Source organism: Phlebotomus papatasi, chromosome 2, assembly GCF_024763615.1.
Source record: "Phlebotomus papatasi isolate M1 chromosome 2, Ppap_2.1, whole genome shotgun sequence".
In the NCBI taxonomy this organism is placed as follows: domain Eukaryota; kingdom Metazoa; phylum Arthropoda; class Insecta; order Diptera; family Psychodidae; genus Phlebotomus; species Phlebotomus papatasi.
In genome coordinates this window covers 60,162,409-60,175,805 of record NC_077223.1, presented here as the reverse complement: position 1 = coordinate 60,175,805, position 13,397 = coordinate 60,162,409, and the positions used below count along the sequence as shown (strand labels likewise).

Here is a 13,397-nt window from a genome sequence, read left to right as displayed (position 1 = left end):
TGACAGATTTTTTTAAGGTGTTGCCAAGGATAATAGTTTAAAATTAACTAATAATTAAATGATTGTTTCAGTGGAAATTTATAAGAATGAATGTGGCTTTAAAAATTATTCAAATATTTTATAGCACTCGATTTCTGTTTTTTCCGAAACTATAAAGTAAGATATTGGAAATTAGAGGTCCAAGTTTTCTGATGATTTCTAAGAAATGACGATACGGCTGTTTGTCCTCCTGTCCAATTGTTCATCCGGCCGTTACCAGACCTAGAGGCGAAACGGTTGGGGATAGCGATATAGGACTTCCGGGACTTTCTTTTCTTCTTCAAAATCTTGTTTTCACCCTATCGCTTAACTATGTATGTAAGTACATTTGAATCATTTCTATAATAACGGTTTTTCAAGATCGGGAGTTAAAAAGGATCTAGAGAACGTACTTTTCGATTCAATTCGATCATGTAGGTTCGTTGGAAAAATTTAGAATTTTTGGCGGGATGAATCGCTTCGAATCGGTTATAGAACGATAATGAACTGGTTATGTAACGATAACTCGTATTTGTCCGAAATTGGGGATCTCACAGTTGTAAGTTCACATCCCACCCGGTACAAGTCTGATTTTGACAATTTTCAGATGTAAATGTAATTTAATGCGCCGACCTTAATAATAATCTGAAATTCAATTTTATAACTCCTCAGCTAAACTATACTTTTTAGATAATAGTATCTAAGTCACGAGTTCGAGAATTTCACAAAGCATGGGACGTTCGGCCACTACATTTTATCCTAAATTCAGTTATATATCTATTGCATTATTTATAAAATTTTGTTTATAAAATTGTGGCAAAAAAGCAAACGAAAAGTAAAAAATTCAAAGTGGGCGGTAAAAAATTAAGGGCAGAATCACATTGACAGTAAAATGCTCACCGTCACCGTCAAAGCCCTCACCGTATTTCGTTGATTTACGCATTTTCATTTTAATTTTTACGCAAATTCTCAATTATCGTGTTACATTATCTCATACTCGGTGGCACTAGGTGAAAATAATAGAAGAAAATTGAAGAAAAAAAAACGAAAATTCGATAAACGGTGAGCAAAAAACTGTAGCAAAAATATCCTACAGTTTTTTTTGCTTACCGTTTATCGCATTTTCGCTTTATTTATTCAATTTTCGTATACTATTTTCACCTAGTGCCACCGAGTATGAGACAAGGTAATATCATAATGGAAAATTTGCGTAAGAATTGCAATAAAAATGCGTAAATCAACGAAATACGGAGAGAGCTTTGACGGTGAGCAATGTCACTGTCAATGTGATTCTGCCCTAAAAATGAGCAGTAATGGTGCTATTCCAATGAATAAGTAACCATGTTTTTTTTTAGCACATTACTGTTCTCAAGTACTAAAAAAGAATATGTCTGTTCCTATACGTCATTTCAAGGAAAATAATGAGTAGAGAATATTAATGCTGCTAGCTTACTTTTCACCACTGAGAACTCATGGGAAAACTAATGGAAAACCTGGAAGAATCCGCGGTTGAGGCTAAAGTTGTCAACTCCCGGCCATCCAACTGCATCACGCCACAAGCTGACATGACAGGTTACTCCACACTGACTGAATGTCAGATGGCATTGTGATTGGGTGAAAGTTTTCTCGGAGAGAATATTCGATTCAGATTTTGGTTGAACTTTTCTTTTGTGTCGGTTCCTGTCATGACTATTTGGTGATTTTGAAACACGACGAGGACTGGGGAAAATATTAGGTTTTTGTGTAGAGAGAAGAACCTTACATCTTGTAAATCATGATAAAGAAAATGTAGAAAATACTATGAAAGTGAAAACATTAAATTAAACTTATAGATTTCCCAACCGAAATCCGAATTCGAATATTCCCGCCAAACAAGCTTTCACCCGATCATAATGCCATCTGACATTAATTGAAATAACGTCTGAACAGTTATAGTCTTTGCAATACTTGAGAACAGTAATGTGCTAAACAAACATGCTCATTATTTCATTGGAATAGCCCCATAAAATATCTAATTGTGATTAGTAAAAACTTAAATCTTTACAAACATGGGTTTAATAATTTATATATGTAACATTTAAAATTGGACAAACAAAACTAACGAGCAGTAAATTAAAAGGCATACGAAGTCATCCTGATGATTAAAAACAATATCGTAAAGCCAAAGCTATGAACTCTTCCTAAAAAAATATCCATTACATTGTAAAACTTTAGTGTGTTGAATATTAAATTTAATTCTGAAGTGACACAGAGAATATTGCACAAAAGTCCACTGTAATGAGCTTCGAAAGTTGGGTGTTGAAAATCTCTGGAATGTATTCTAAATCTTCCTCTAAAAGTTAATATTACATTTTGCGATGAAACAATACCAGTCTATTCTTTTATGGTTCTCTTATATACCAAAATACACTTTTCATTTGGGGATGAGTCAAAGTTGAACTTTCGGATTACATTTCTGTGGTTATTGTTACGATTTTTAAATCCCATTGCGTGTTTAAAATTTCCCCCAAAACTTTGGTCAATGAACTGTAAGTCAACATTACAGTGTATCCAATAAGCTCCATTCTCCCATTTTGAAGGATATATTGAGTGTCTAAAGAGCTCCCATGTTGAAAAAGTAATTTGCAGAAAAAGCATTTTGGGTGTTGAAGTGAAATCGTAATTAACCGCTAAAAATGAATAAAGAATATTAGTAGGGAAATTTATGACGGAGATTTCCCTTATATGACATTCTCACTCCACCAGTTGTTGTGCTGGAAAATTTGCGGCGTTGAAAAAGTGTTTTTTTTTTTCATTTGGAGCGAGAAAAGTCTTGCAATTAATTAAAACGCATGTTGCGAAATTATCTAGGGTGGAATTTATTCAAATTAGTACGAATTACTTTCACCATTAATTCTAATTTTTAATAATGGGACTGTTATGAATAGTTTCTCGCTATCTCATTTGACAGGATATATGCGCAAATTGGGAAAATTTACTAATTGTCATATAGCAAGAGCTTTTAGGTGGATGAGAAAGAAAAACCATTAAAGTAGATGCAATAAAGATCTCATTAAAGCATCTGCCTGAATTTCAAATGTTAAAAAGAGGCTAATTTATCTCAATTGCTTTGGTATTTATACGCGAAACTTTTGAAATTTAGAAAAGTTAAACACAGATGTTCACGATAATGCATTGCATTGTTAAAAAAATGAAGATTAAGGGCTACAAAAATCTTGAAAAGCCGTCTTTTTGAAAAGCTCCAGGAGCTTTTCCTCATAATAGATAGATATATATTAATTACACAAACAGTGACTTATTTTCTCTCTATTGCGTCCACCGCCGTCTTAGCGTTTGTGACAAACCTCCAGAGGCAAACGGTGGAAATCCTCCTTCACAGGTTGTATAAGCCGTTGCAGAAAATTTGCATTTTATGCTTAGACCTTCCTTATAAAATTACATGAGGCAAAGTGCCCTCAAGTCGACCGGTTCCTCAATTCGACCGGTAGAGTTATTTACTCAATTTATTTATATTTGCACTAATATTTGGAGTATGATCTAACATTAATATGTCAATTATTGCACGAATTACGAATTAGTGACAATTTTATAGAAATTCACCGTCAAACATTCAAATATTTACCACCAGTCGAGTCGAGGAACCGGTTGACTCGAGGGCACTTTACCTTACTTTAAAAATTTAAAAACTTAAAAAAGTATTTCATATTAAAACAATTAAAAAAATCGCACAACTAGTTTCCGAGTAATTCCAAAAAATATATTTTTTGAGGGTAGAGGATGTGTGGGGGAAAATGAAGTACATATTAATAGTCCCAGGGTTGATTTATATAGGGGTCCCCCAGTCTCTATCCCTTGCCATTTGGCCTCCAGCCAACGTTTTAGGGCAGGAAGACTCCTTCCTCACCTTTCAAAGGAGCCCAAACATGACACTATTCAGTTGAGAAATACGCTGCCTAAGTACTTTTAGATTACTTTTAGCTTTTGACCTTGAAAACCTGTTATTAGGAACACTGAGAGAAATCCGAAAAAGTTAAAATAACATTCCGAAAATGTTAATTTTACCCTGCAGTATTGATCCAAAATCGGTGTAAATATTACCCTTTTTAGGTGTATTAGGGGTTAAAGGCACCCTTTTCATGTTAATTTTACCCTTAATAAGGTGTAAAATTAACTTAAAAAAATGTTGATATATATTTACATCTAAAAATTGTTAAATTTCTGAGGAAAAAATGTTAATCGCACCCTCTTTTTCTCAGTGAATGATTCAAAGGTATTTTTGTATATGAGCGAAATGTACGTTTTCTAGAACTTATTTTTAGTTAAGAGAAGGCACAGTTTTGTGGTACCCTTACTAAGTAGTTTTACGGTGCTATCACACTAGGATTTTCACAATTTAATGTTAAATTCAATTGAGCCTTTGAGTAGTATAAAATTTCTAGAATTTACTTGAAAATTCTCACAGCCAGGACACATTTTACAAGAAATTTGCTCAATTTTAAATAGTGCCGCGAGATTTTTGTTTGTGAATGACTCCGGAAAATGTGTGAGAGTACTTAAAATATCTTATAAGTCACTTATCTGTTATGAAAAAAAATCCCCAAAGCCAGAAGAAAGGGTTGTAAGCAAGAAGGCTCATGAAAAGACTTTCATACAGTCTTGTTGAAAATCTGTGTGAAGTTATCCCAACTGCAATTTCTTGACACAACAATTTCCTTCGAATTGCATTGGAGGAACTTAGCAAATTACTCCCGATACTGAAGCTTCACTCGCGTACAAGTTTATCACTAATCACTTTACTTATCATATTTTTTTGGCCACAAATAATAATTAATTACGAGTGAATAAATTTAATAAGAACAATTTGATTCAAAAGGCTACTTGTTTAACTGCAATAAAATTGAAATTAATGAGCAATTTTAACATTTTAATTTGCTGAATTCAAATTTAATTGAGCAACTACATTTATGCTATTCTAGCATGTTTGAACATGTTTTGGTGGGCCAAGTATTAGTTTATATCAATAAATAAGCGAAAATCTATCAATCCAAATGATTTTTAATACAAAATAACGCATAAGAACAATTCATCTGAAAATTAAATTGAATTTGCAAATTGAAAAAATCCTAGTGTGATAGCAAGGTTAAAAGAGTATTTCTTAATTTTAATGATTTTTAAAGCTCTAAATTTTGGAAAACATCAAAAACTGTTTATAAAAGGAAAATCCAAACGTGACAACGACGAACGGATATCAAATTTGAGATCCTGGAAACATCCTGTAACAAGTTTTATCAGTCTTATCATAGACACTGGTAAAAAGGTTAATTTTGTTGCACAGTATAATTAAAAATAGGAGGGAGCGTTAAAAAAAAGTTTCATAAAGAACCAACTCAAATGACATGGATGTGGAAGAACTTGAAAGAGTGTATAATTAAAAATAAATTCCAATGGAAAAGCTCACTAGTGAATACGTGTATAAGGGTATGGATGGAGAATAGTCTACAAAGCTTCAAGTATCAGAAGCTCCAATGAAACATTACATATATAGTGAAATGACGTTAGAAACACAAATAGCATGAGCTGAAAAATCCATTCACATGCTGCAATTTCCGGTGGAAATGACTGAAAATGGCAGACAGAGGGTGAAATCTGGGTATGGGGAAGAATCAGAGACAACACATATATTTGATCTCTGGGCAAGGGAGTAAATTGTTGAGCAAGAGACGATAGTATATCGAAGTTGTCTATTTTTGTTGCTGATTGTATTCCCTTTTTTCTCTCAAACCCCAAACACCATCCAAATCACCGGGACAATCCCTGATTTTCACGGAAAAATTCATGGTGCATATTTCATGCATTGCAAGCTTGTCTCCTCATTCCATCTCATGGAAAGGACACAGATGGAAGAGTAGTGTTGGAATCTTGTGACCAATTTCTGTAACATGAATAATGTGCAGAAAGAACTTTTGTGGGTGGAAAAATGTACTTTTAGCAACATTGTTTTTTTTCTTGCATTCATCCCTGTCTCTTAGCAATTTTCATCTTGCTGTTGGGGTAAAAAGTGCAACTTTTGATACAAGAATGTGGCATTGCATTTCTGCAATCGAAAAGAAAATCTCATGGTGAACTCACAAACCATCGCGTCTTATGATGAGAAACTTCTCTGGAAAACTCCAAATTGAGTTACAAAAGAGTTAAATCTTTGAATTATCGATAGAGTTTCCTATACTCGGAGTGAAATCAAAAAAGTCTACCAATAAGTCTTTCAATTTCTTTCTTGAAATATTCACCAAGTGTGGTGGATTCTATATATATGTAATCACAGGAAAAAGTAAGTATCATATACTACGATGTTCTTTTTCGACATATCAAACTTTCGGATACTTTACTTAATTTTTAAAAAATCCAAACGGTTTTGGTTGACAATAGTCTTATTAGGAAACTTGTTAATTTCTTAAGCTTAAAAATATATAACATTAAGCCATCGAGCCAGAGTTAGATATTATAATCGTAAAGACTCTTTATCCTGAAAATGGATCATATTTTCATAGAGAGATGTTATAGTTTTAAGATAAATTGCTTTCGAATGTTTTTCCATTTGACCTTTGTTCTATGTGTTTGCTAATGGTTTAGAAAACAAATGGGAACAGGTGTCAATTTTTAGTCTTTAATCACCCAACATGTCGCTAAACATTATTAGGCTGCCAAAATTCATTTTTGATGAAACCTATAGTCAGGCAATTAATTGACTAGATTAGAAAACTGATAAAAATTGATCGTCAAAGAAACATCAGATCCACGACATGGCTAATTAATCTGTCCTTTAGTCAAGTTTTGTATCTTTCTGTAACGTTTTTTTTTCTTTTAAATTTCAGTCGAGTGTTGTAAATCTGAATTTGTCAAATTTGAACGCCGCCGACAGTTGAATTCAAAATGTCAAATTCGAATGTGTGTTCTGAGTGATTGAGAACCATATTTCTCTGTTGCTTCTTGATAATTTACACACAGGATGATCATATAAAATTAATTGCGCCATCACAAAATTTGTGAGAAAGTATGGGCATTTGATTTAAAGTACAATTTAATTACACATAAAATGCCATTATTTTTGAAAATATCGTTCGAATTTGGGACACCAGAATATTATTCATACCTCCCAAATATTCGAATTTAGAAGACTCTACTGTATTGACATTTACTGAGCTATGAAAAGTCAGGTGATTAAATATGCAAATTGCATAAAATTTTAAGCGACATGAAATGAAATTTTGTCTAGTTTCTATAAATACAATAATTTACTACTCTGAACTGAATTTAGTGCATTTAATTTTATTTCGGTTTATTTTTTAGTATCAAAATCTATGATATGCTGAATCTTGAATAATTAATTTGTAAGAGAGGATGGGGCAGTATCACGCAACTGAATTTTTTTTTCAAGACTCATTTGTTAAGCGAATATGAATTATATTCAAAATAACTATATTCTGCTAGTCTCTCTTGAAAATGTACAGAAAAATTCCCGAAGAAATATTTTTCGTCCTAAAAATCTTTTTTTCTTTTTTTTTAAGTAATGCTTTTGTGAAACTACCCCACCATCCCACATATGGAAATGGGACAAAATCTTATATATCTTGCAATATCGTCCACTTTCAGAGAAGTATCAGACATTGCAATAAAGTTGTTTAAAGTTGATTCAAATATTTAAAGTTTTTTTTTTAATTTTTAATATTTGTTCTTTTTCTAAAGTATGTTTCACTTGTTTTATTGAAAATTAAATGACAAAAAAATGTGTAAGTGATTTGTGTAGTTTGTAAAACTGTTTGGCGTAAGTAATGCATAAATAATTTTCCTTCGACATTTTTAAATAAATTTGCTAAATTGTCATTAAAGATTGTTCAAGTTTGTGGTTCACGCATGGGTTTAAGTTTGCAACGCTTAGTTCTATAGATCTACAGTGAAAATCAAAGTTGGATTACGTTTTTCGTATAAAATACATTTCGATAGATGGTTAATCAGTAAGGCTATGCTTCTAATATCGTCCAATTGTTCTATTTGTTACAAAAGCTCTATTTTTTAAATTTCTTTCTAAAACAATACCTCAATACATGAAAAAGCCGCTTTTCTATGAGAAAAATACTTCAATACAAATTTAGGAAGAGTTCTGAAAGGTTGAACACTTGCTGTACGATTTTTCAGAATAGATGGACGATATTATATTTTATCTACAACAAGGTACTCAATACATCTTACTGGAAGAAATATCTATACTTTTATCAATATTTGATAAAACACTTAGAAATTAGAAGATTTGTGCTTAAAGTCAAACCGTTCAGAATATTGCCCTTATCAAAATTTAAGTTTGAAAATAAAATTAAAGAAAAATTTTAATTGTTTTTCAAACCATTCCATAACCAGAAGATTTATTAATTAAATAATTTTTGAAACATTTGGGAATTGAGTATTCTACTCGCGAATGGTTCGTTATTAATTAAAATTTTAAAGGTCTAAAATTTAAACAGCCGGGCAATTAAAAAAATTTACAACCTTTTATCTAACCTACAAGTGATTAAAAATGAAGAAAGGACCATGTTCCTTTTTTATTGCAATTTTGCCTCCTACCCATCGGTAGATTTACGTGATTACAATGAATTATGGTGTTTCATTCTTGGTGTACCATTTAGCACCATGAAAAATTTTTCTTGTGAATGCACGACGTTATAAATTTTATCACAAAAATGAAAGATGTGAAATAATCTCATTAAAATGTGAATTTCATTAGGCTCTAATATTTAATAACTTGTTTCTTCCCTCATTTAGCCAACGGAGAAAATTGTACTTTAGCTCTTTTTTCTTGCATAACCACACCCTAATCTTTGGTCGTGTTACGTGGGGACTGGAGATTACTCAGAGATTTCCGTGGTGGAAAGGAAAATGAAGGGTTTGGGTTGCAATTTCAAGTTAATTTTCAGGACTTACCGCCTCCATTGCGAAAAACCAAGTGAGGAAACCGCCAAACTGAAAATGAGCACATAAATTAATCAGTACCGGTGATGCCAAGTAAATTAAATGCTCAATTCATATACCATTTCCTAAGCCCACGGCGTATCCAACGCATGCCAGAATGAACTCTAGGGGTCTGCCCCAATTTCCTCGTTTTAAGTTTTGGCCAGAAGTTTCTGGAGTCTTTGAATTTGATCTCTCAGCATTTCCATCTGATTGTGCTTTTCCATCGATTTTCTTTTAGTGTTAAAAGAAGTGCTTATTAAATCGGGTTATTCGTTTACTCGTTGATGATTATGCACCTCAATACTTCTGTTTAGAAAATATTTATGTAGGGGAAAGTGCCCATGCTTTGTTCGATCCCAAGCTTCGTAATGACTAAATTTTTCCTATGTTTCTGAGTAAATGTTACTCCGCGATATATTTTTAAAACCGGACACTTTCCCTTAGTCTTTAAAATATGGGTGCGATTAGTCACATTTTATTTAAAAACTTTGTTAATGCGAAGCTTGGAATCATATGAAGCATGTGCACTGTGCACCTTCCCCTACACTTCACTTTAAAATGCAACAGTCAAAATTTTATCAACTTTTTAATAAACCGTGATACATATTTTTTGATAAACAAGAAGATATGAAGCATTTTATTTTTCATTGCTCGAACTCCACGGAGAGAGAGAGCACTATAATCCTTCGATTTTTAGTTATATACATTTCGACCCCTTACCCTCTAAGAGGTCATATTTTGTTAGAAATTTAGAAATCGGAAGTTTTAACTTTTTTTTATCGAAAGTTCATCTGATCCATCTGTTCATTCAGCCGTAGTCAGTTTAAGAGGTTAAAATGTTAGAGATAGCGATTTAGGATCTTCGAGAGACTCCCCCATAAATTGAGCCAAGGACAATTCACATGCCACTTATTTTTCTTAGTTCTCCTCTTTCCCTCCAAAACCGTGTTTTTTTTTGGAATTCTTAACAATATGTTAAGATATGTTAAAATATTCTATGTTATAGAATAGTTAAAATCGGTCATACGCCCAGACATGCGTAAGGAAGCTAAGATTCTTTTAAAGCAACCTTGGAGTGCTTACCACTCAAAGAATATTTTGTATAGAGTATTGATACCGGTGGCAGCCAAAATCCAGAAAGCCAAAATCCCGAAAGCCAAAATCCGGAACGCCAAAATCTCGAAAAGGCCAAAATTCCGAAAGCCAAAATCTCGAAAGCCAAAATCCCGAAAGCCAAAATCCCGAATTTTTAAAATCCTGAAATATGGAGGAAAATGTTTAGAATAATTTCCCAAGACACAGAAGATTTCCCTTTGCCTCCAGCAAGCGCGAGTGCAATCGTGGGAGTAGCTATGATACTTTTAAGAATTCGGGATTTTGGCTTTCGGGATTTTGGCGTTCGGGATTTTGGCTTTCGGAATTTTGGCTTTCGGGATTTTGACCGGGACCCATTGATACATAACATGCATATATCAAATAAAAAAAAAACATATTCCCAAAATTTAGTTAGTAAACGTAAATGTAATAAAATAGCGGATTCGATATGATCTCTACAGTAGTCGACATTCCAAAATGAGCTCCTCTAGCAGCTCTCGCGTAATGTTGCGATAATCGGAATAATTGTTGCCTATGTGTTTGAATTCTGCCAATTAAAATCGTATTTAATTTCTAATGAAACGCGTAAGTTCTTCTCTCTTTCCGTTTTATTCCCGGATAGGATTCGTCGATTTTTTCAGGTTCAGGCTGAATGAATCTTAAAGAAACATCTTTTCATCTTTTTCTTTCTTTTTTGTGCCTCTTGTTTTTTTCTTTTTAACTCTTTATTTTCTTTTGTTATTTTTCTTTTTGTTTTTTTTCTCTTCATCACAATTGTAAATAGGACTGAACCACATTTTTTGATATAAATTTTCTTTTCTACAGTAGAGTCTCTCAAATCTGAATCTCTCAAATTCGAACGCCGTTTGGATTCAAAATGTCAATTGTGAGGTTATATTAGAAAGTTCGTATTCTCTTGGTGAATGAAAATCACATTTATGTGCTTCTTCCTGTATGTTTACATACATTATAATCGTATAAAATGAAAAGGACGTATGTTACCACTAAAACTTGCGAGAAAGTACGAGAATTTCATTCAAAGTACAATTTAATCTCACACAAATTTCGTTAGTTTTGAAAAAATCGTTCGAATTTGGGAGGTGAGAAATGTCAAAAATACCCCCCGAGCGTTCGAATTTGGGAGACTCTACTGTATATTCTATTCTAGAAGCGTTAGGGGAATGTTGGCATGATTCGCACAGAGTGAACCTTCAAACAACGCAAATTTTTCCTTTATTTGCAAACAGGTAGTTCGGAATTTCTTAGCCATAAGATAGATAATTATTAAGCTCATGAGACGATATGAGAAATGGTAAGTCAGCTCTTTGCAAACAAAGAGAAAATTTGCGTTGTTTGACGGTTCACTCTATGCGAACCATGCCAACATTTCTCTATATACGATGGAGTAACAGACGACTGTTACGAAATGGAATTGCTACAAAGTCTGTGTTTGATCAGTGTAGATCGGATTTATCACCTCGAAGTTTTCAAATTGTGAATATAAAGGGTTTTAGCTTAAACATAAGACAATAAGAGTAAACCACGATGTATATGAAATAAATTATTCCAATTCAATGAAGAATATCATGAAATGTATAAACAATAATTTATATGTTTACCTCATTTTAAGTATATTTGCGAATTATTGACCTTAAATAAGAAGGTATTTATCTGTAAAATGTTTGTTGATCGAATTAACACTTGGATAAGCTCAAAAATTTGCAATGAATGGCAATTCGGAGAGTGTGAAGCGGTAAAAATTATCTTCAATTAGCACAATCATAAATGGATTTATAATTCTTAAGTGTGTCTCTCCATTAAGTCTATTTCCTCACAGTCGTCAGTGCAATAACTCTTCAGTGGAAAAAAAATTAATACTTGACTCTACTAAGAATGTCCTCAAGAACAAAGACAATTTGCGAAGATACTTATTCAATCTCGAGGTGATTTTCAATCAAAGCCATTCACTTACACTGTTCACTTCATATGATTTGGTCATGATGTCGATTCAGGTGCTGCAACATGTGATAAATTCGTTTTATATCAGAGCATTAAAGTCACTTGACAATATCACTGATACTCACATGCTCAAAGAATTCGGAACTGGTAAGAAAGGCTCTGAGGTGTTTAACAATGTGCCCTTTGGCCAATTTATCCATGCAAAAGAATCCCGTCCGACGCCACATAAACGCGATTGGAGATACGGGCGGTAGAGGTGCAAAACAGCTCAGCAAGACCTGTCACATCCACATCAAATCGACAACTGATGTCAGGTGCTTCTAGGTGGGATGGTGGGCAATTAATTGTGTGCCCCAGCAATTCCAAAGCAGCTCTCCGGAGTCTCTTATCGCGACAGATTGCTTTGCGATAGAGACCCGACACATTGTAATGATGTCAATACCGCAAAATGATTTTTTTTTCAGCCATTTAGCAGGTGCTATTGACTATACAAAAGCACACACATGGCGGCAGGGGCGTCTAAAAGTGAACGATCAGAAGTCGACAACGATGCACCTCATATTTTCTAAATTGTATTGGGGAAGTTGTTGAAAGTGTCGGATGCACCTGGTGAAATATTGTTGTTAACAGCCTCTTTCCAAATCTATTGGATCCTCAAGTGCACAATCAAGTCTCAAAATGCTATCAATATCAACTTATTGTTCGAAGTTATTGATTTGGATAGGGTAAGGTAGGGTTGTTTCAAAAACTTTGTTTTGTCTGCATGTATCATTTATCTGCATATCAAAAGGACCACTTTAGTGTAAGATCTTTACTTTGGAATTAGCCTAGTTTTATTGTTTTTTAGAACGATGATATGGATTTTAACCGGATTCGTTTGATGGAGTCTTTTGCAGTGGTGATCAGACATTATAAGTTTTTATTCTCAAAATGTTACATGTCACATTTTGATATAACTTTTATTAAAATTCTCCTTTCTGTTAAGGTCGATAAAGTCTATAAAGACTATTAGAGTGAATGTCTGTATAGACCGGTACAGACTATTAGAGAGCTCTAGAATTTTTTGTTCTTGGTTTCAGGATATGTGGGAAATTAAGGTGATGAAATTGGTCAGAAAGGTGATTCATATAAAAGTTCCATTTGACCTATTTGAAATCATCATTTAGTTATAGATTTTAGAACCTTCACTAAAAGAAGATGAAAAAGCATTATGATGAAATGAATCTTTTTAACATTTTCGTATTTGACTCCCCAAAAGGATGACGAAATACTTATAAACCAACCCGGCTGTTAAATTATGCTTTATAGAAGACTGATCCATT

General features: G+C 33.2%; 1 protein-coding gene across 1 annotated transcript in view; it reads right to left on the bottom strand.

Annotated features, from left to right (window-relative positions):
* The window catches only part of LOC129801940 (sodium- and chloride-dependent glycine transporter 1-like), a 37,248-nt gene extending 24,664 nt beyond the window's left edge, over positions 1 to 12,584 (bottom strand). Inside the window, exons 1-4 of the mRNA XM_055847432.1 lie at positions 12,201 to 12,584; positions 12,089 to 12,131; positions 9,099 to 9,252; positions 8,992 to 9,030 (exon numbers count right to left, since the gene is read on the bottom strand). Coding sequence (XP_055703407.1) covers positions 8,992 to 9,030; positions 9,099 to 9,252; positions 12,089 to 12,115 — 220 coding nt within the window. The 5' untranslated portion in view covers positions 12,116 to 12,131; positions 12,201 to 12,584. The remainder of the gene's footprint in view (positions 1 to 8,991; positions 9,031 to 9,098; positions 9,253 to 12,088; positions 12,132 to 12,200) is intronic.
* Between the last annotated feature and the right edge of the window lie 813 nt (positions 12,585 to 13,397).